Genomic DNA, 22,374 nt, shown 5'->3' on the forward strand with positions numbered 1-22,374 from the left:
AGTTACGGGATATGCACTCACCCGCCACCCTTCCTCTCTCCACCGCCTTGTTTAGAAGCCTCTACTAACACCCCCGTTCCCCAAGGCCTCCTCCTCATTGCATACTCCATGAACTTCCTCACCGCGCTGTCGTTGTCTGCTATTGCCTCTAACGGCGAGGTCAAGGGCGGCGGTGCTTACTACCTGATCTCGCGGTCACTGGGCCCCGAGTTCGGCGGATCGCTTGGCTTGCTCTTCTTCGTCTCGCAGGTCCTCAACACCTCGCTGAATGTCGTCGGCTTGCTTGACTGCTTGAGGCTCAACTTTGCCGACTCGCTTCCCGACGGGTTCTGGGTCAACTACGCTCTTGAGACCGTGGTGCTCCTATTCTGCACGGCGATATGCGTGTCTGGGAGCTCTACCTTCACCAAGGCCAACAATGTCCTGCTTTTGATCCTTCTTGTCTCCGTCGCCAGCATCCCATTCTCCGCCATTTTCAAAGCCCCGTTTGTCGACGCCGAGCTGGGCGTGGAGTTTACTGGCGTCAGCCTGTCTACGCTGTCCTCAAATCTTCTGCCCCATTTCGCAAACGGCCACTACAATGGCGTGGGCACCTTTCGCGAGCTCTTTGGAATTTTATTCCCTGCTACCTCGGGTATCTTTGCTGGCGCTTCCATGTCGGGGTACCTCCGAAACCCTAGCCATTCTATCCCGAAGGGCACACTGTGGGCCATGCTTGCTACGCTTGTCTGCTACCTGGTTGTCAGCATTGCCATGGCATCTAGCATCACGCACGAATCTCTGATGAGTAACTTCAACGTTATTCTGCTGACCAACATCTCCGCCAAGCTGGTGATTGCCGGCGAATGCGTTGTCACCCTGTTCTCGGCGTTGATGGGTCTTCTGGCCGCAGCTAATTTGTTGCGCGCACTGGCTCGTGACAAGCTATTGCCCGGCATGGAGCCGCTATTTTCAAGGTTTACTAAAAGAGATGACGATCCTGCCCTGTTTCTTATGACCTATGCGCTTGCCCAACTGGCCCTGCTCGCCGACTTGAATCAGATTGCTACGCTGATTTCTATGGGATACCACATGACATTCTTCATTATGAACCTAGCGTGTTTCCTGCTCAAGATTGGCGCAGCTCCTAATTTCCGGCCTGGCTTCAAGTTCTTCAACTGGCAGACGGCCGCGGCCGGTGCCGTATGCTCTGCCTTCACCATGTTCTTCATCAACGAGACATATGCCTCTGTGGCTGTCCTGCTGCTTGTGCTTTTGTTCGCCCTTTTGCACTATCTCTCGCCGCCCAAGCGCTGGGGCGATGTCTCCCAGAACCTACTCTACCACCAGGTGCGCAAGTACTTGTTGCGCCTGCAGCCGGAGCACATTAAATTTTGGCGGCCGCATATAATTTTGCTGGTAAACGACCCGCGGTCCCAGGCTCCACTCATCCAATTTTGCAACTCCCTGAAAAAGGGGTCGCTTTACATTCTCGGCCATGTCATTGTGACGGAGAACTTTGACTCATGCGTTCACGAGGCCAAGGTGCAGCAGATGGCATGGACAAGGTATATTTCGGAGTATTCCCGGCTCAAGGCCTTTGTCCAGTTGACTGTGTCTCCTTCCTTGACGTGGGGGGTGCGGAATTTGATACTCTCGGCCGGCCTAGGCGGCATGAAGCCTAATATCGCTATTCTTGGGTTTTATCGAACAGATAAGCATAAGCCTGCACACGGCGAGTCCGGGCAGCGCGACGCGGGCTCGAGATCAGTCTGGGGCGTAGCTGATCGGCCGAAAGATGCCAAGCAGGCCCCCGAGACTGGCAGGCCGTCGTCGTTGTTTCCAGGACCAGACGGCGGCGGTCTCCCAACCGATCACATCCGCGTTGAAGACTCCATGAAAGCAACCGAGTACATGACGATCCTCGAGGATTTGGCTCTGCGCTATAAGATCAACGTCGCCATTGGCAAGGGCTTTGAGAGTCTCGAAATACCGCAGAAAAAGGCCAGCGGCGGGCATAAAAAGTACATTGACCTGTGGCCGATACAAATCTCTGCGGACGTCACGTCGCACGGGCGGTCAATACACACGACAAACTTTGACACTTGTAAGTGGCTGGGCTTTTTCCTTCCTCCTTTCGTGACAACCAAAGACTCACATATTCCACCTCCTAGATACTCTCATTCTCCAGCTAGGATATATTCTCTGGTCTGTTCCAAACTGGAAGGCTGCGTACATGTTGCGCATCATGGTATTTGTCGAGTACGAAAATGAGGTCGATAAAGAGAAGGCTAGAGTCAAGGCATTGTTGGAAAAACTGCGTATTGATGCCGATATCCGTGTTTTCTGGCTGGCTAATGGCAGTCTTAGCACGTACAACTTGGTAGTTAACGGCGTCTCTAGCGATAGTAAAGCCAAGCAACGCGTTCATTTTGCCTTGCGGAATGAGCCATGGTGGCATGAGATGCAGCTATATCGGAGCTTGCAGCTCCTCGAGGTTCATTCGTCGCCACGACAACATTTGCCTGGAAACACTACTGCCTATCGCCGGGGTAGCCTTTTCGCAGCCGCGAGCGATTCCAAAGCAACAGTTGAGCGGTTCCGTAGACATAGCATCACCGACTTACTTGCCAAGCCAAGTGTTTTCCAGCTTGCTCGATTAGGTGTGACGGTGGGAATCCACACAAACCATCTTACGGGCGAGGTGGTTGAGAATGACGACGATGGCATGTACTTAGGTGGGAGGAGCCCAGGTAGTGGTGGCAGCGGTACTGACTATAGTGATGAAGAAGCTATCGAAGACTTTACCACCGATGACGAGGGTGGACCGGACGAGCGTAAAAGCTCAGATGCCCTTTGCCAGCCCCTGCTCCGTGGCCCGCCCTCGTCTCTTTTTCAATCGTCTGCCTCCCTGGGACGAGCTCACTCGCGGGTTCTGCGAAGCTATGGTAGTGCCTCTTCTTCCTCCTGCGCAAACGAGCCTTCGGCTTCTCGGTGTTACGGCTCGTTCTCCGCCTTCACTGCCTTGACTCCAAAGCCGCGCCCGGCCTTGCCGCGCCAAAAATCGGCCGTCCGTTTCACGAGCAGACTTATGCCAGAGACCCTGACGAACGTTGATGCGGAGAGCAATATGGGCCGGTCTATCATGTTTGCCGAAGCTGCGTCGCCGAACACCGACGCTATAGATGCAGGCACTCTGATTACGGGGAGGGAGAAACAGAAGAACAAGAAGAAACCGAACAAAAAGGGCAAAAAAGACAAAAGGGACAAAAAGGCTCGTGCCAGCCTGCCGTCTGCATGCCGTTCTTCGCCTACTTTTACAAGCCTTGGACCACCGTCTATCCAAAGCCCCAGTGGGCCTAGTCCAAAGCATGACCCACGGCCTCTTTCGTCTACGGGCCCCTCGGGCTCCGCATATTCTACGCAGCACATGAATCTTTCGTTCAATGATCTACCCAGCCGCGCCCAACACCTGATCTTGAACGAGCTGATGGTCCAGCACAGCAAGCCTGACGCCGCAGTTCTGCTTTCCACGTTGCCGATCCCCGTCGAAGGGACCGGTGCCAGTGAGGAAGCTAGCCTAAGTTATCTGGAGGACGTCGATGTCCTGTGCAGCGACCTGCCGCCCACACTCCTAGTGCTGAGCAACCACATGACTGTAACAGTGGAGCTTTAAAGGAAGAGGTAGGAAAGGCCAGAAGACGCCTCAGTAAGTATCTTTAATTTGTGATGCCTGCATGTTGATTGAGCGGATAGACGTCTAGACAACTCCAGTAACATGAACACCACAGCGTCAAATGTATTTAGTGGCATCTTCTACCAAGTTATATGTGTGCCTGGAGAATGGGTAGTGTGTGGTTGGTATTGATCAGCCCTTGTTTCGTCTGATGGTCCGGGTCTCAGGCAAGAAGGCCATTTGTAGCTAGCTATTTATCGATGCTTACATTGCTGGCATGGATTGCCGAACTATCATATTAATGAACTCCCTTGGTATGAGACCAACCAACCAATATAAGGCGCCTCCTATGGGGAGGGTAGCGTTTGTCCCTTGCTTCGGAGTTGGCCTGTCGTTTGGAGAGCCAATTAACAAGACGAGACAGGAAAGAAAAAAAGACAGGATAGGACAAGACAAGACAAGATGAGACAAGACAAGACAATATAAAGGCCAAGACAAGACAGGACAGGACAGGACAGGACAATGTAGGACAGTTTAGGACAAGTGAAAGGACGCATATCCAAGTCTAGTTGGTTGCCCGAGAGCATAGATGGTTGCTCAAGGGAGAGGGGGACAGCGGAATATTTGCACATTTTATATGTATATATACATATGTGTATCCCTTGAAATGGGGCAGCTACAAGATCTTTCAGTGCTGGAGGCTCTCCCTCCGGGCCCAAACCAAACCAAGTGTATATCCGTTCTGCTTCTTGTTTTTTCTTTTCCTCTTTTCTCATTCTTTCTTGTCATGTCTACTTGTCCTGCTGCGTTTCTTTCTCGACTGTCTTCCAGCTCGTTCTCCTATACATACACCCCCGGATTTGCATAGTGCAAAGTCAAATCAAGACGTCAGCAATGGCCGGTTTCACCTCCTCCACCACCTACAACGACCATCACAGCCACAGCCATTATTCATCCACTCCCTCTCGTAAGCCTGCATGGCTTTCGCGCATCCGCACTCTAATCCCAGTGGTAGGCGCCCCGAACAATGCAGTACTACCTACATCGTCTCCGACGAGTGCACCACTCAATAACCGGAACTCGGACAGCCCGCTAGCAACGCCCGTTTCTCCAGTTTCCGCTTGTTTGCAAGAGCGCGACGAGAGCTTTTTCCCCTACAACGAGCCCGCCACAAAATCTGACTCTGCTTCCTCATCAGCTCTGAGCTCGCCTACAAGCATTCAAAGTATGTCGTCACGCGCGACTAACGAGGCTAGCGAGCTGGCCGAGATTGGCCAGGCCTGCACTGTTTCTAGGCGAATAAGCAGCCCTCATACCGTCCGCGTAGTGCAAGTTATATCATCGCCCTGGGCTGGCCATGGACAAGGTCGTAGAGGTAGTGGAAGAGGACTTGGAGACTACCCGCCAGGCGACTGCCATTCCATTCGATCGCCACGCGTGCTTGACGGCGAGAAAGAAGAAAAGCGAGAGGTCCAGGATTTGGCGGGTGCAACACCCGAGAGACAAAGTCCTTTACCTAGCGCTGCCAATGGCGAGCCTGAGCCGAGGGACAAGATTCACGGCCCGTTTCCAACCCCATCGACAGCAGTCACACCAATGTCCCCCGAATTGCCCCTGGCTCCGCGGGTTCTTGGCTCACACCACAAACGGAGTGGCATTGTGCAGCCGAAGCTTGATAGCGCGCGCCCGCCTATGCCGGTTCTGCACTCTCTACATACTAGCCAGTCTATCCCCGCACCCAAGACTGTTGTAGAGCAGCCACTAAAAACTGCCGTGGCACTTGCTAGAAATCCAGCAAATGCAGCGCCTTTCCCGTTTAGCTTTGTCGCGGTGCAGCCATTTGAAAGTCCACAAACCGTAGGTACAAGGCCGGATGACGATGCGCTTTCAACGGAAAAGTTGACAGTGGCAAAAAGAAATAACTCCGCCAGGGAACAGCCGCTTATGGCAATAGACGGAGCTTTGCCAACGCTGGAGGTCCCCATAATAAACGTGATTCAATCATCCCAGCCCCAATGTTCCATGAAAGAGGGCGACTTGAACGACCATGACGACTCTGAAGACGACATCTATTCATCGTGGGCCGACTATTATTTTGACGATCGCAACTTTAGTCAGAGAAAAGAAAGCCATGTGGGCTCAACACCGCGATGCATCCCCAGTGCAACATTGCCGTCTTCATCTCAGCCTGCTATTTCAAGTCTCCAGGTAGAAAAATGCGACATGGTTTCGATCGAGTTGTAGAGGAGAATAAAGAAAAGAGGCCTGTATAAAAAAATATTGACTGCTTTCAAGAACAATATCACTCTTTACATCTACATCATTATTAGAAGTCCGTCGAGATACCCCCATCTGAGCAATAACGTAGCTAGTAAGCACACTAGGCCAGCAATGGCCATATCAATCCACTTGGGGATATCGTCGTCGTTGGCCACATATGCATTCATTGGCTGGACAGGCTGTCGGAAGTCTTGTAAATGGGGTTGGGGCTGTCTTTGAGCTCGCGCCTGGCCATTAAAAGCTGCAGATTGTTGGTGTTGTTCTTGTTGCTGCTGTTGGACCTGCTGGACTTGCTGAAGGTGGTGCTGGAGATGTTGTTGCAAGTGTCGTTGTACCTGATTTGCAAAAGCATTGCTCTCTTGATTTTCATATGCATGGCTAGCCGCAAGGGGCGCAGGTTGTGCTTGAACATTGTCAAATGGTAGCTGAGCAGCTGGTCTGGTGTCAACTGGTGCAGTTTGCACAAATCCTTCGGCCAACCGAGCCTCCTCGTCCGCATCCTCTTTCTCCTGATCAGTAATCGGCTTCTTCCCACTTGTTAACTCGTCTTTGAAGGCCAATTTCAGCTCGGAGGGCACTTCGACTAGCGGCGTAGAAGGGCCCGAATGTTTGGCGGCAGCAGCCTCGCATTCGCTCATGATTTCAGCATTGGTCTTGCGGCAAGTGGCGCAGCGAAAAGACGGAGAAGCAGCAGCCATGGATCGCTTGACGGAGTCTGAAGCATCAATGCCACCCACCTGGCCATCAGCGCTTGTTTCCATGAAGCTTCGTAGGGCAACAAGCGCTGTCCGAATACCCCACGCCGGCTGCCATGTTTCCTCGTGAAATCCACTGATGCTAAGACATATTTCGCGGTTGACCTCAAATCTGCCACTAGGCGTAGTGAAGCGGAAGTTTGGTGGTCTTAGAGGGTACTGCGCTGGCAGCACGATGCGCCCATGATACATGCCCTCGGAGAACGCGCTGTTAGGCGGGCCGCGAATGGTGAAATGCCATTCGAAAATGTCTGAATCAAGAGGCGCAGCAGTATAGTCTGCAGACGGAGAATCGGTGAGCTCCTTTGCTTCGCGCACTAGAGAAGGAAAGAAGGACAAAATGCTTAGTAAAACGTGGTCAGTACGGAGTTGGAGACAGACACTCACTAATACGCCGCATAGTAGGTGAGCGGGGATTAAAAGGCTGTGCAGCGGCCATGATGGTCAGGCAAGAAGAGAGAATAGTGACAATTTGCTAGTTGGATATACGGAGAACGAAGGAGAGAAGACTAGGCGGGAGATTTGGGTCTATTGGTAGGACAAGTAGAATGGCAGAATATATGTCGTCACGAGGATTTGAGGGGTGATAAATAAATAAAAAGCAAGGGCGGCCGGATGAGGATAAAAGGAAGAAGACAGAAAGAATGCAGAACGACAAGGACGCAAGGATATGAGAGAAAATAAAAAAAGGAAAGAAGAAAAAAGAAGAAAAAAGAAGAGAAGAAGAAGTGAAAAAAAGAATACAAATGTTGAAATGTTAAATGTCGAAATAGGATAGAAGCTTCAACATCACATGACCATTACGGCGTAGAATGCATCAAAGCACCTTCCTTAGATTTTCAGAAAGCGCGAGATACGGTAGGAAGTAGGCGGTAGCAGGTAGCTGCTTAAAACAACAAGAGAACCATTTGTAATTATATTGTTGGTGATGATCTGTTAACGGTGGACAATTCCAGAAACAAAGGCGAACAGAGCAAGCCCCACAAATACATACAGATAGCTAACTATATCTAACTATAGTACTAAATAGCAAGGGCCAGATGGAAATCCTTACCAACCTCAAACCTGTTTCACTGGGAGCTCTCAGACCAAGTCGTAAGCTAGCCTCTACACTTCTGGGGTGCGGCCAATAGCATTGCGGGCATTCTTATCGCCTTATCTTCCACCAATCACAGCGCTAGAGTATCTGGGCCAGACGTCAACTCTCCTTCTCAGAGGCTTCTTTACACAGCGTCCAGCACATCACGACATCAAGGCCCCATCGCCCACGAATGTGGCTTGCTCTAAACAGAAAATCGCTCTTACTGTTGGTTTATCTCCCCCCGCCTTCGTCGCCATGTGCCCCTATTTCTTGGCCAAGCAACCTTACCTTCCTCTGGCCGGACCTGTGCAAAATTTGTGCTAACCACATCACCACCTGTTGTCCCCACCATTAGCCCCAGCCTCGCCTCTTCTCGAGAAAAGCCCTATTAACCATGTTTCCGCCGCGTCACAAGCCGCCCGTCCCGCATGTGGCTCCCATCTATCGCTTTACAGCGACAGCTCTCGGAGCTAGCATGTGGTTCTTCGTACGTCCCTCCCCGCTTCCCCACAAGGCAGCAAATCTGTCGCCATACGCGTCATATCACTAACACTAGTACCCTTTCTTAGTTGATGTACCGCGCGAAAAAGGACGGTGAGTCGGACATTTTCCAAGAACGCCACGTGTAGTATACTAATATTCTACTCCAGGAGCTGTCCTCATGGGCTGGAAGCACCCCTGGGACCATTAAATGGCTCACAAAATCACAGACGCTAGGTCCAATCAAAGCGACTGCGTATGCAAACAAGACTACAGAATACCGCTCCGAATGATAGGACAGGATGCGGCGAGAGCCCGCTGGGCTTGCTACTTCAGTTAGAGCAGACCATTGCAGCACATATTAACACGGAACTATTTTCGTATTACTCTGTTGAAAAAAGAAAGATGCGTGGCAGAGGCTCTCACATGTGAAATTTCAATGCGTGGATATTTGGCTATGGATGCAGAACTGGCTAATGAGCCCACAGAAGAGAGATCACAAGGCTATAAGATAGCTCGTGATGCGACCGCAAGAAAACTCTATTTGTATATATTTATGTGTGTGTGTGTGTGTGTGTGTGTGTGTCTGCGCATTCATGTCTCCTATTAGACTTCAGATCTTCGTCTTCTCCAAGATTACCTTGTACTTCTTGCGTTGTTTTTCTTTCCCCGTCAGCAGCGTCCTCAATACGCCCAATTGTCGAGCAGCCCACAGAAAGACATAGGTTTCAAAAACATAGGACACAGCCAAGAACAGTGGCCCGAGGCACAAGATCAAGAGCCTGAATCCGATGTCCATCTTCGTTAGCTCCATGATCTTGCGGACCATGCGGTCTGGGCAGACTAGCATATAGGCGGAAAATAGAGTAGTAACAGCAATGGTAGCAAGGAATGGCCCTAGAATGAAAAAAAACATAAGCGTTAGAGGGAGTACATCAAACAGAAGCATAAAGAGAGAAGCGCAGCCTGTCAGAGGAAATAGCAAGTCTGCTATCGCCACGGTCGCTACCAATTATACACTTACAGTTTTTGTAAACCTTGACTCTGAAAGGCGGCCCGGCATTCAACACAACTCCAATGAAAATATACTCGAAGCACGACATCAAGAACAACGCCGTATTTTCCGAGTTCTTGATATGGGGACGTTTATGATGCACCACAGGAGGAATGTACCACGACTGTTGCCGCACCAAGATATACACCAGCGCCTGGAAGGCAATGATAATGACCATCTGGCCCAGAAGAGGAACCAGAACTTTGCGAGATACCAGATTTGCTGTTGGCTTCTTGCGGCAAAGCTTGTCTGAGGGTCCGCCCCAGCCCATAAAAATGGCAATGGGTAGAATCATAGCAAGGTCGATGTATAGGAACTGGAAGTCGCCTAGGTTCGAGGCTTTGGCATACAGAAAACTGACAGTACAGAACTGAATTGCCGAGTAGAGACTCATGTATTTAAAGCAACTGAAGCTAGTGACTAAGGCGGCGCGGCCCTCACTAAGCATATGGAAGGGAAGAGTAAAATTGGTTAGCAAAGACAGAAGACATAGAAAAGGGTAGAGGGTAAGAGAGCCAAAAGAAAAAAAAGGCCCGAGACAATATTTCCTACTTACCGAATCACAGTTGGTACACATGATATTTCAAACACTCGAGACGTAAACGGTGCTGCAACAGAAGCCTCGGCCTCTGAAAGGGAAATTCCTACGTCTGCAGCCTTCAGGGCACCGCAATCATTGGCACCATCGCCACAAAAGCCGCACATATAATCAATGCTTTGCAGCTTCTCAACTAGCTCGTGTTTCTCATCCGGAGACATACGTGCGAAGACCTTGCCGCGCACAAGCATTCTTTCCAGGACTTGGGGCGATCCAAAGTCAATCAGCCATCGAAAAGCATCGCCACTGACGGCGATCGAGTAGTTTTGCAAGTTGGATATTTCATTGGGCAGCGAAACATCAACCGATTGAGAGGCAGCGTCAGGCTTTGCAGATGCATTAGTACTTGGGCCATCTTATATGAATATGGACAAACGAGGGGAACTCTTACCAGAAGGGTCTTAGCATCTAGCCGCAGTTCCGGCCTATTTATGCTTTCCCATTGTAATACCGCATCTCGATCGCCTTTATCGCCCTCAACAAACCGGGGAACAAAGCAATGGGCATTCTCATCCAGCAAAGTACACTCACGGGCAACACTTATAGCAGTCAAAATGTTGTCGCCAGTGACCATAACGGTGTTAATGTTAGCCTTGTGAAGCTCAATTAGGACATCCTTGGTGCTGGGCTTCAGGCGGTTCTCAAAAATTATGAAGCCGAGAAACTCCAAGTCAGACTCAACCTCGTTTCGCTTGAGCTTCTGTGTCTTGAGCCACGACATTTTCTTGATGTGTTTCGTAGCGCATCCAATAACGCGATATCCCATGTGGGTGTAGTGGGAGAGAAGCTCATCGTAGTTACTGGGGACTGGAAGAGGAAGAGGAAGGAGAGAGGAGAGAGGAATTGTTAGACCAAGACAGAGAACACAGGCAGAGCAAAATAACGAATACACTCACAAGAATCCGCACGACATATATCACGCATGCACTCCGGGGCACCCTTCACGTACACATCTCCAGAGTGCTCCCCAAAATGCTTCACCACTACGCTGCATCGCCGAAGCCGAGAAATAAACTCGAAAGAACGCACAACGCCTAATTCCACTCGTCCCGGCTTCTGTGTAAAGAAGCCGGGGGGCGGGCGGGCAACCGATGGAGTCAAGCCAGCCAGCTCATCACCATCTTCACCCACCCGCTGCTCACCCTCTTCAAAGGTCCAGCGCGTAAACTCGAACATCTTCAAGTCTAGAGGATCGCCAAGCATCTCGCCGTCGACGTCGCGCAGAGTGTGGCATGTAGCCATGGAAAATAGAAGAGACTGATTGATTCTAAACTGCTCAGCATCCAACTTGCGAAAATTGAGGTCTTCCGCAGTAGTCTGAAGATCGCAGAAGCTGTTATTGAGCCTTGACACAGGACGGACACCCAACACGTCCAGGCCATCTTCAGTTAGGGTTCCTGTCTTGTCGAAGCACATAATATCCAGCTTGCCACCGACATTGACTCGCTGGGGGCTAATGCAAAAGATGCTCTGCTTCTTCAGTCTTGAGATAGCAAAGTTTGTCCCAATGCTCAGGGTAGCTGGCAGGGCAGGAGGAACAACAATAGTGATCAAGTCCAGAGCCCGGATGATAATGACGCTAACGTCCATCCTGAGACGTACAAAATTGACCAGTGAGACGCAAAATCCAACGGCCGCAACAGCGCCCATGACAGATATATATCGAAAGGAATCCCGGTAGAACTTGAAGCCGGAGGGCTTGGGAAACATCATAGAGCGAACAAGGGCACCCTTGGTTGTGCTAAAGCCTGTGCGAACGACCAGTGCCAGGCAGCCATCGCTACTGTCCTTGGAGTCGTTGGGACGGCGGGCACGGATGATTTTAGTGCCGTTGTAGAGAAAGTGCCGAGTGACGTCACTAGAGACAGAAGCAGCAGAGAGGTCTAGGTTTCGCAAGGCGGAATTTGTAGCCGGAGTCTTGGTGATGGGGATTGACTCGCCGGTCAGCATGCTTTCATTGACCATGCAATCACCAGAAAGGAGCAGGCTATCGCAGGGGATGAGGCTCAGGCGAGGGTCGCAAACCTCGTACACATCACCAGGAACAAGATCGCTCGAGTTGACATATCTCCAAAAGCCGTTGCGAAGAACACGCACGTCACAGTCGAAAATGCTAACAGCGCGAAGCCGCATCATAGTCTCCTTGGTTTCCCGCAGAGTTTGGCCAATGCTGACAACGGACATAAGCAGAATGGCAAATGCATAGTAGTAATATTCGTCCATAGACCAAAGCACCAGGCTGGCAATTTGGAAGACGTAAAACGGGTGGAGGACCTCATCCACTAGCAATTGCATTGTTGGCTTAACTTTGATCAGTATCAGATTCTGACCAAATACCTGCTCTCTTGTGCTGCGCTCCTCGCTGCTGATGCCGATTCGCGCAATTTGAAGGTCAGTCCACTCTGGGTCTTTCCATCCTGAGAATAACACAAACTTGTCACGTAGGGGATGGAAGAAGAAATTGACATAGCGGTAGCTCACGGCCCTGAGCTCTCCAATAATGGGGTCAATGTCGAGATCGTCATCATACAGCAAGGAACGATGTTTACGTGTAGGGGACCCAAATATAGACGACAGTTGGCGCCCGTAATGGCGCTTGTTGACTTCGACAATGGAGATTTCCCCCCATTGGTTCTCAATGACGACCCAGTCGCACTCGCGAAGGGGTGCTGGAGTGCCGATGATTTTAACTTTATAGGTGGGCAGCCAGCGCATCAAGAGAAACGCAAGGCCTCCTGTCGCAATGCACAATAAAATGTACATTGCTGTGCGCAAGCGTGTCGACCGAAATCCAGCTATAAAGATAGTGAGATCCTCATTAGTCATGTGAATCTTCTGACCCCTTCGTCCGCAACTACTGCCGCTACCACCTTGCCTCCCAAAGACACTGCCATTAGTCGTGGTGCTGTCGCGGCGCAGCAATCTAGCGTGCACTGAATTCCGCGAGATTGTCGACGACCGGCGCCGACTAGCAGAGTAGTCAATGCTTGGCCTGTGGTCTACGTCAAAAGAAACACTACGATCTGTTTGGTCATCGTTAGGGACAAAATGGTCTTCGTGGAGACGGCTATCCTGGCGGTTGAGCATAGCCTGCTCGCTGGTGTGGTGGGGGTGGTTTTGGTAAATATCGTCATCGACGTGGCCCTCTGCGTTCTCTTCGATGGCAGGATAGTCATCTCCATAGTCTTGGTGGTCGGAATCGTCGCTAAAGTCGTTCTGATCATCGTGAAAGTATGTAAAGCTAGTATTGGAGGGGACGCGGCTTATGCGATGCGAGAATGCAGACACGCTGGATGGCAGAGACTCGGCGATTGGGCCGGCAAAGACCTAGGTTGAATGCGGTTAACTAGAGTCACGATAGTGACAGGTGGCGGTGCTATTCCGGAGCTCAAGCAAATCAACTAACCTCTTCATGTGCCATTTCAACGTCTTCGAATATGCTGGCATGGCTGGGATTATTGCCTAGATTGTAAAAGTCTCGAGAAGTCCTAGCCTGGCTTTGGCTATGGCTGCGGCTCTGGCGCCTGGCATGATGCAAGTTGTTGTTGTCAGCCATCTTGATGAGCGACGGGTAGTAGAGCCTGTCAATTCGACAACAAGCAGCGGTCGCCAATGCCGGCCAAGCGGACGCGATAGCGACGAGACTATGGAACAAGGCTAGTCACAGGGAGGAATCACCAAAGTCAAGAAGGCTGGGTCTGGGGTTGGAATGCACGGAGATAGATATAGGGAAGGCTTCGTCCTTGCCTCTAGGAGAGAAGGAGGCTTGTACAAAAGCGTGTAAAATCAACGCAGTGCGCTGTTTACAAGTAGCCGATACAAATAAAAGAAGCAACAAGCAGTTTCAAGAGTTATGCGCGATAATAGGCCATCTCTCAGTGACATGGACACGGATAGCGACGATATTTAGCAGTACAAAATTATGATTCTCTATTTGTCGCAAGTCGAAAGCCTTGATGCAGCAAAATCACAAGCAATGGCGAGCTGTTATCATTGCTTAAAACAGCCTATCAAGAATTGCCTCTAAGCCAGCTAGCTGTAGGCTTCTTAAAAAGAAAAAAGCGAGATAAAAAAAAACAAAAAAGAAGATAATAAAGAGAAAAGAGAAAAGAGAAAAGAATGATGAAAAAAAAAAAAAAGACAACGATGGCACAAGACACAGAGCCCCAGATCAAAACTACCAGCCCCTTTACTTGCATAGGCCCTCCCTCATACAGCAACAGCCAGACTTGTTGTCGGAGCTAGCCCTGGTAGCCGGCTGCAGAAAAACAGTTGTGTGGGGGATGGGGGTACCAAGGTCTGCCATATGTACATGTACATGTCTACCTGCATACTGCTACAGTAAATTCTGCCTAGGCCTACGAGTGACAAAAAGTGGCCCGGTTTGTGTGACGCTGGGTCCAGGTCCTGATGGGATGTCAGGCTGTTTGTTAGACGCAGAAAAATTGGCCCCGCATCAAGAAATAATAGACGTAGACAGGATGGATGGAGAACCACAGCTCAACAGAAGTAAGACTGGATGAATAGCAAAGAAGACAGCAAAGGTGGAAGGATAAAAAGAAAAGCAAACCCGCGGCAAAAGCAAGAGACAGCCCGAATCTACCAGGGGATTCGCAGTCCGCCCATCGCTACTCCCGTAGTCTAGCCTATTAAATGTCAACCGCGGTTTCCTGTCGCTGTAGCTTGTACCTGTACATACAGCACAGCACGCCCACGCACCACGTAGCTTAGATAACCCCATATCTAGCCCAATCAGTCAGCGTGCGTCCCAATCCAGGCATCCGTCTGAAAGCGGTGTGTACACAATTTGCGAGTTCTGCCCCATCAATCTTGACTTTTGCTGGCTGTTTCGCTTCTTTCTGCATCGACACCCCCACCACCGGCTTTTGCCAAATAGAAACTTTTTTCTCGCTGCGCGGGACCCGGGCCTGGAAGGAAGAAAGGAAGCCAGGCTCAGTTCATTCTGTTATCAGTTTAATATATATCATCAATGCAATCCAGTTCACTAGTCGAGCTCAAGCCAGCTAATTCAATGTGGCCTGTCCTGCCGCTATTACAGGCGGTCTAGAGACCCGCTGGCGTCAATTCGGCCTACGCCTAGCCTGTTCTTGCGGCCCCAGTGTATTTCTGCAGTGCTAGTGGCTATTTATTTGCAGGGCCATTATAGCAGCCACACACCAACCAGCGTCGCTCCTCCCTTTTGTACTTCTTTTTTTTTCTTTGGGGTCCCTTTTTGGTCTATCCAGAAAAAAAAATCCTTCCTCAGAGTCTTTCAAATCAAATCTTCCTCAACCCTCACTCAACCTTTTCTTTTCTCAGCCCGACTCTCATCATTCCCCTCCCACACCTTGTTTCTTCCATCCTTTTTTCCTCCCTCCATTTTTCTTCCCTTTCAAACCAACGGAAAAAAAAAAAAAAAAGGAAAATCCCTTCACTCGCTCTTCTTTTCCATTCACAACAATCATCTCCCCCTCCTCCGCTCTCTACTTTTCTTTCATCACCACTACCATCCATCACAATGGCGGAGCCTATTCGCAACAAGCGCCTCGATGCTGCTGTGGCCCCGTAAGTTGCATCGTGCCATTCGTCCAACCCCAAGTTTGCCTTCATCCCCCGTCCCCTCATCATCTCGCTATTCTTAGGCTTAACCTGCCAACTGTCCACTAACACTCACCCATCATAGTACCCCGCAGAACACCCCTCTGAACACTGCTCCTATTTCTTCGCACGCCCAGCAGCCCGGTGTCGATAGCATCATGGAGGGTAAGTGTCTGCCTCGGCCTAGTCTTCCGGCTATTCCATCCCGCCCCATCCCCGTCGCCCCTCCACTTTCTCTCCCCTGTGCCCTCTTCTCCCTGATTGCTAACGCTCCCCGCTACAGAAGACGCCAATGCCGCCGCTAAGTCCATCTTCGCCCAGAACCCCCAGCTCATGAACATGATCCAGGGCCGTCTTGGCTCCCTCGTCGGCCGCCCGTCCGGCTACATCGAGTCCCTGCCTGCTTCCGTCCGCAGACGTGTCGCTGGTCTCAAGGGCATCCAGCAGGAGCACTCCAAGCTGGAGGCCCAGTTCCAGGAGGAGGTTCTCGAGCTCGAGAAGAAGTACTTCGCCAAGTTCTCGCCTCTGTACCAGAAGCGTGCTACCATCGTTAACGGCGACCAGGAGCCTACCGATGAAGAAGTCAAGGCTGGAGAGGAGGAGGACGAGGACAACGAAATGGCTGATGTCAAGGATGATGACAAGAAGTCTGAGACCGCCGGCGAGGACATCAAGGGTATCCCCGAATTCTGGCTGTCGGCTATGAAGAACAACATCTCACTGGCCGACATGATCACCGAGCGTGATGAGGCTGCCCTGAAGCACCTAATCGATGTTCGCATGGAGTACCTCGAGAAGCCTGGCTTCCGCCTGATTTTCGAGTTTGCCGAGAACGAGTTCTTCACCAACAAGACTATCACCAAGACCTACTACTACCAGGCCGAGAGCGGATATGGCGGCGACTTCATCTACGACTACGCCGAGGGCGACAAGATTGACTGGAAGGCGGACAAGGACCTCACCGTCCGTGTCGAGAGCAAGAAGCAGCGTAACAAGAGTGAGTATCCCCATTCCCGGAACATCCCACAGCCATGATATATGCATTGCAATCGCTAACTCTTTTTTTTTTTTTTCTCTCTCTCCCTAGACACCAACCAAACTCGCATAGTGAAGAAGACCGTTCCCACGGACTCCTTCTTCAACTTCTTCACCCCCCCGGTCCCTCCCACCGGCGATGAGGACGATGAGGACCAGGACGAGGAGATTGAGGCCCGTCTAGAGCTTGACTACCAGCTAGGCGAGGATGTCAAGGAGAAGCTGATTCCTCGCGCTATTGACTGGTTCACCGGCGAGGCTCTGGCCTACGAGGAAATGGATGAGGATGATCTCGAGGGTGAATTTGAAGATGAGGACGACGACGAGGATGATCTCAGCGAGGACCACGATGACGAGGATGACTCGGATGATGACGTAAGTTCCAGTCCCCCACCCAAGGTTCATGGAAGCCGCAATACTGACAATTCCCCTTCTCTCGTTAATTAGGACGGCACTGGCAAGCCTAAGCAGGAAGCTGCCGAGTGCAAGCAGTCTTAGACGGCTCGGTTCTTATTTGTCTGTTTGTTTACTTGCAATGTTCAATTACTTTGTCGTCTTTTTCGTCTTCATATAGTCCCCTTGCCTCTTCCTACTCACATGGCGTAGTCAAACGCTATTGCCCGGTTTTGACAGCTCGCCATCGTCTTCTTTTTTTTTTTCCTTTTCTCCCCTTTTCTCTGATTCCATTCTCATTTTCTGCCGTTTATTCGTTTGCTTTGGCTAGTCGTCTCTTTTCTCAACCCAACTCTCCTTTCCGAAATGGCCTCTTTTTGCGTCTTTCTTAGGCTTTATCCTTCTCTTTCATGTCCCTCTTTATCTTCCTTCCGCCCCCTCTTCTCCCTCCCTCTCATCCCCCGTTTTATCATCTAGATCTTCCGTGTATTCTCGCTCTTCAAAAAAATCTCGATTCTTTTTTTTACACAAACCATTGGAACTGAAGTAAGACGCAAATATATGAAATAATTTATAATCACATTGTTCTCTTATGCTTCCAAAATCCGCCCTTCTGGGCCCTATGTCGCAAATTTATTGATAAACTGGGCCAGCTTTTCTGCGCCCTCGAGCGAAATCGAGTTGTAGTTGCTAGCACGGATGCCGCCCACGCTACGATGTCCCTTGAGGCCGGTGAGACCCAAGGCTGTAGACTCCTTAAGGAAGGCCTTCTCTGCCGCATCGGCGTCCACTCCCTTGATCACGCGGAAGCAGATGTTCATGCGAGAGCGCACTGACTTATCGGGGACCACTTGGTATGCTTCAGGATGCGCATCCAGGGCAGCATATATCAGCGCGGCCTTCCGGCTGGCGAGCTCCTCCTGGCCGGCAGCCTTGGAGGGGAAAACACGGAGCAGCTTTTGGAGCACTTGCCCGCAGATGTACACACTGTAAAAGCCAAGTTTGGTGTGATTAGCAACTTGCAGAAAAGCCCGGGGGTCAAGGGAAGTACAGTAGCGGCAGCAACTTACTCAAAAATGCTCAGTGTGTTGTAAAGCGAGTTGTTCTTGGCCATAGCCTCGTATGAGAACACAATAGGGCAAACCGGCAGTCCTAATTGACGCAGCAAACTAGGCGAAGGTTGGGCCAGGAGATCCTTTTTGATGATGACTCCAGTGACGCCAGCGGCACCCAGGTTCTTCTGTGCGCCAAAGAAAATAACGGAAAATTTGTCCACAGGCACCCGGCGGGACAGGATATTAGATGACATGTCAGCAATAACGATAGGGCCCTCCGAGCCGTTCCCACGGGGCTCCAACACCGAGGGAAAGCCGGGAAACTCAACACCATCGACAGTCTCGTTATCGCAATAATAAACAAACGCAGCGCTGTCCGATAGCTTCCACTCGGACTCGGCAGGAATAGTTCCAAACTTTCCATTGTTAGTGGTGCGGGAGTCTGCAGCCACATTGACAAACTCAGGTCCCACCAGGCGCGCTGCCTCCTTTGCTGCCTTGTCGGACCACCCTCCAGTGACGATATAGTCAAGCTTAAGCTCCTCATCCACAGCCTTCTTTAGTGCCGCCAGAACTTCCGCCTCTTTGGCCTCGCCCACACCAATCTGACTCTCAATTGCCGCCTTTTTACGGGCCACCCAGTTGCCGATCAAGTTGTAAGTAGTTGCAGCAAACTCTCCAGTGCCGCCGCCCTGCATAAACAGAATTTCATAGCCGGCAGGAATGTCCAAATAGCTAGCAAGATCGGCTTTGGCAGTGTTCAAAATGTTGTTGGCAATTTCGGAGCGGTGGGAGTGTTCAGCAATGCCCAGGCCAGTATCCTGGAAATTTACGAGGGCCTTGGCGGCATCCTCAAGGACGTCAGTCGGCAAAAGCGCCGGACCAGCGCCAAAGTAGGTGATTTCTGATCGAGAAGGCATTTTGATGGGGTGACAGATTAAATGAAGAACGTATATGTGTGAAAATGGAAGCGCTGAGTAAAATAGGAAGGCTGAGAACAAAAGGCCCCAAAAAAAAGAAGGGATTCTACAAGGCTGAGGTTGAGGCGAAGTGGGATATTACCGACTTAAAGTTTGGGATCCAAGGCTAAATACTACTACTTAGTTACCACTACTCAAATGGCAAGACCCAACAAAGCACATACTACTACATTCAGAATAAGAGCAATGATGAACAGATTTATGCGCTGACGCTCCAACTAGTCAAAGCAAGCCGATGGCGGAATCACAAGCCGGAATAGCCCAAGACTACTCCGGTCAGGGCACACAGCGAAAGCAAGGGTGATCAGCATGAAATTAGGCCAGGTTTTGGGGCAAGTTCTTGACTCTTCCCTGTCCCCTAGCAAAAGCAGCGGGCCGGCTGTGACTCTTTCCCCTCCCCCGTCCATCGATTGGCTGTTTTGATTGGCCAGTCCAGAGCTATGGGTGCGGGGCTATCCTGAATGAGGACCTCCGCTTAAAGCGTGAGCTTTTGAGAGCGTCAAAGACCCAGCGGCAGACTTGCTGTCGAGTCACAGACTTTAGGGAAAAAGCGCGGAGGGAAAGCAAACATGTTTAATAGCGGGAAAGTATTCTGATGCTGCTTAGATAAATATACGGCAGAACACAGAACAATCAACGCATGTATTAGCCTTCTCGTTTTCCCTATAGTCACCTGCCTTCTCGTCATTTTAGCACTTTCCGTTTGTCTTGTTTTCTCGCTCCTTCCTCCTCCTCCTCCTCCGTCTCCGGAAGCGCAAAAAAGCGAAGAGAGAAAAAGAAAGAATAAAAAAATAACAGCTCAATTTTCTACAATACAGTGAGTAGTCACATCCCAGCGCAAGCAGTCAGATTATCTAATCCGCAATCCTGCTTCGTCATTCGCCAATTCGCCATCGCCTGCTTTAGTGTCCGCTTGTCTCAATTAGAGAGCTAAACCCCTACTAACAATCTCCTCCTAGCAAGTTTTGCTCCAGCACGCTTGGCTCTTTTCGTTTCCAAGGAAATTTTCTCTAATTCTTGGTTGACTCTGTTCTGAGCCCTCCGCTGCTCTCTATATCTACCAATTGCGCATCCTCGTCCCCTCTATATTGTCATCCGCATCTCTTCTCTCCGTGTCACACGTCACCAAACAGAAAATGTCTTCCGCACGGGATATCGCCGGCTCATTGCCCTCTCGGACCGTCTCCGCTAGCCTTTCCAACTCGCCGACAAACACTTTTTCTTCGCCTGGCGGGGGCTTGTCTGCTGCTGCCGCTGCCGCCGCTGCTTCTCTGGCCGCTAAACCCTTGAAGCCTTTTAACACTGAGGATGTCAAGATTTTGCTGCTCGAGAATGTCAACGAGTCTGGCCGCCAAATGCTGGCGAGTCAGGGCTACCAAGTAGAGTACCTGAAGACCTCGCTTCCCGAAAACGAGCTAATTGCCAAAATCCGGTGAGTTAGCCCTGTGTCTCTTCTCCTCCGCCACCGGCTAACATCTTTACTCCCCAGCGACGTTCATGTCATCGGCATTCGCTCCAAGACCAAGCTCACTGAAAAGGTGCTTTCTGAGGCCAAGAACCTCCTTGTCATCGGCTGCTTCTGCATTGGAACCAACCAGGTTGATCTTGATTTCGCTGCTAAGCGCGGTATTGCTGTCTTCAACTCCCCCTTTGCCAACTCCCGCTCAGTCGCCGAGCTAGTCATTGGCGAAATAATCTGCCTGGCCCGCCAACTTGGCGACCGCTCGCTAGAGATGCATCGCAGCTCATGGAACAAGGTCTCTCACAAATGCTGGGAGATTCGCGGCAAGACCTTGGGAATCGTCGGCTATGGCCACATTGGCTCGCAGCTTTCCGTTCTGGCCGAAGCTATGGGCATGACCGTCATCTACTATGATGTCATCTCACTCATGGCCATGGGCACTGCTCGCCAGGTCCCCACTCTAGATGCCCTGCTGTCCGAAGCCGATTTTGTCACTCTGCACGTCCCAGCTCTCCCCGAGACCAAGAACATGATTTCCTCGCCCCAGCTGAGCAAAATGAAGGCCGGCTCGTACCTCATCAATGCGAGCCGCGGTACCGTTGTTGATATCCCCGCCCTAGTCTCCGCCATGCGCTCGGGTCACATTGCTGGAGCAGCCCTTGACGTGTATCCCAACGAGCCTGCGGCCAATGGAGACTACTTCAATGCTCAGCTCAACTCGTGGGGTGACGATATCCGCTCTCTAAAGAACATTATCCTGACTCCCCATATTGGAGGGTCAACTGAGGAGGCTCAGCGCGCTATTGGTGTCGAGGGTAAGTCCACTCATCGCATTTCTATTACTTTTTTCTTATACTAATCAATTACATTCCAGTCGGCGAGGCCCTGATCCGCTACATTAACCAAGGCATCACCATCGGCTCAGTTAACCTCCCTGAAGTCAACCTGCGCTCACTTACTCTGAACGAACCTGATCACGCTAGAATCATTTACATCCACCGCAACGTTCCCGGTGTGCTTCGCAAGGGTACGTTTTGGGCTATTATTTCTTTGTCGCAGTCCTTATATTTCCTCAACTAACACAACTCTAGTCAACGAAATTCTCGGTGAACACAACGTCGACAAGCAAATTTCAGACTCTAAGGACGACATTGCGTACCTGATGGCCGATGTGAGCAGCGTTAAGCATGCCGACCTCAAGGACCTGCTAGCTAGCCTCGAATCTCTGTCGTGTAAGTATCAATGATGCTGTTTCTGGTGTACGTACTGGCACGTGGCTAACAAGATACACAGCGCGTATTCTCACGAGAATTCTTTACTAGACAGATAGCTGGCTTTTTCATCTTTCCTCTTCTTCTCCTTCTTCTTCTTCTTCTTCTTCCTCTCTTATTTACTCCCGAGCCTTCAACAAGCCTCGCTCGCAGCTCTCAAAAGAGAGTTCCAAAAGGATATTGGAATTATTTATTCTGCGCACTATGTGACAAGGGGTGACTCCCCTAACCAACCCCCCTTGACACAATCCTAACCCTAATTCACACTGCCTAGCTTCGACTTGCCCTCGTTCAGCTTTGTTTTCCCACTTTGTCTGATTGGGTTGACTTGTTGTCCTCACAACATGATCAAAGGAGGAGCAATCGAAAGAAAAGGTACAAGAAACTAACCATGCCTCGTTCAACTACGAGGCTGATCACGAAGACCCCTTTATTCTGTACTGTGACTATAACAGCACTGTGGAGGGTTACACAGGAAGTATTAGGAAACCCAAATTCAACATGATTCATGTGGCGTCTAGATGTATACGTACTTATGCTTATTATTATTTTCTTGGCTACTTCTCGTGTGTTTTTTCTCCTTTTTCTCTTACTATTGTACAGGGTAATTCTGGTGTACAAACATGTGTGTACAAACATGTGTGTTCATGATTTTGGTTACCATTTAGTCATCACAC

General features: G+C 50.5%; 7 protein-coding genes across 7 annotated transcripts; 4 read left to right on the forward strand and 3 right to left on the reverse strand.

Annotated features, from left to right (window-relative positions):
* Window positions 1–108: 108 nt before the first annotated feature.
* HOO65_090015 (Vacuolar cation-chloride cotransporter 1) lies at window positions 109–3,655 on the forward strand (the record flags this gene model as incomplete). Its single annotated transcript, XM_071004434.1, has 2 exons — window positions 109–2,086; window positions 2,154–3,655. 2 exons carry the CDS (start codon window positions 109–111, stop codon window positions 3,653–3,655), a joined length of 3,480 nt encoding a protein of 1,159 aa, XP_070855901.1.
* Window positions 3,656–4,549: 894 nt separating this feature from the next.
* HOO65_090016 (uncharacterized protein) lies at window positions 4,550–5,899 on the forward strand (the record flags this gene model as incomplete). Its single annotated transcript, XM_071001580.1, has 1 exon — window positions 4,550–5,899. The coding sequence occupies one exon, from the start codon at window positions 4,550–4,552 to the stop codon at window positions 5,897–5,899; it is 1,350 nt and encodes a 449-aa protein (XP_070855902.1).
* Window positions 5,900–5,970: 71 nt separating this feature from the next.
* HOO65_090017 (Ubiquitin-conjugating enzyme E2 J1) lies at window positions 5,971–7,129 on the reverse strand (the record flags this gene model as incomplete). The annotated part of the gene is made up of 2 exons (XM_071004562.1): window positions 5,971–7,007; window positions 7,078–7,129. 2 exons carry the CDS (start codon window positions 7,127–7,129, stop codon window positions 5,971–5,973), a joined length of 1,089 nt encoding a protein of 362 aa, XP_070855903.1.
* A 1,735-nt stretch (window positions 7,130–8,864) lies between these two features.
* On the reverse strand, window positions 8,865–13,459 carry HOO65_090018 (putative cation-transporting ATPase; the record flags this gene model as incomplete). Its single annotated transcript, XM_071004421.1, has 7 exons — window positions 8,865–9,148; window positions 9,276–9,661; window positions 9,862–10,229; window positions 10,295–10,328; window positions 10,389–10,710; window positions 10,800–13,230; window positions 13,310–13,459. The coding sequence occupies 7 exons, from the start codon at window positions 13,457–13,459 to the stop codon at window positions 8,865–8,867; spliced, it is 3,975 nt and encodes a 1,324-aa protein (XP_070855904.1).
* Window positions 13,460–15,421: 1,962 nt separating this feature from the next.
* On the forward strand, window positions 15,422–17,034 carry HOO65_090019 (putative nucleosome assembly protein; the record flags this gene model as incomplete). The annotated part of the gene is made up of 5 exons (XM_071004509.1): window positions 15,422–15,468; window positions 15,587–15,666; window positions 15,785–16,498; window positions 16,610–16,911; window positions 16,984–17,034. The coding sequence occupies 5 exons, from the start codon at window positions 15,422–15,424 to the stop codon at window positions 17,032–17,034; spliced, it is 1,194 nt and encodes a 397-aa protein (XP_070855905.1).
* Window positions 17,035–17,549: 515 nt separating this feature from the next.
* Window positions 17,550–18,904, reverse strand: HOO65_090020 (Phosphoserine aminotransferase; the record flags this gene model as incomplete). Its single annotated transcript, XM_071004537.1, has 2 exons — window positions 17,550–17,916; window positions 18,000–18,904. 2 exons carry the CDS (start codon window positions 18,902–18,904, stop codon window positions 17,550–17,552), a joined length of 1,272 nt encoding a protein of 423 aa, XP_070855906.1.
* A 1,196-nt stretch (window positions 18,905–20,100) lies between these two features.
* On the forward strand, window positions 20,101–21,748 carry HOO65_090021 (D-3-phosphoglycerate dehydrogenase 2; the record flags this gene model as incomplete). Its single annotated transcript, XM_071004505.1, has 5 exons — window positions 20,101–20,396; window positions 20,454–21,241; window positions 21,301–21,453; window positions 21,518–21,658; window positions 21,720–21,748. 5 exons carry the CDS (start codon window positions 20,101–20,103, stop codon window positions 21,746–21,748), a joined length of 1,407 nt encoding a protein of 468 aa, XP_070855907.1.
* Window positions 21,749–22,374: the final 626 nt, after the last annotated feature.

Source organism: Ceratocystis lukuohia, assembly GCF_044167205.1.
Source record: "Ceratocystis lukuohia strain C4212 chromosome Unknown Supercontig9_pilon, whole genome shotgun sequence".
Lineage (NCBI taxonomy): Eukaryota > Fungi > Ascomycota > Sordariomycetes > Microascales > Ceratocystidaceae > Ceratocystis > Ceratocystis lukuohia.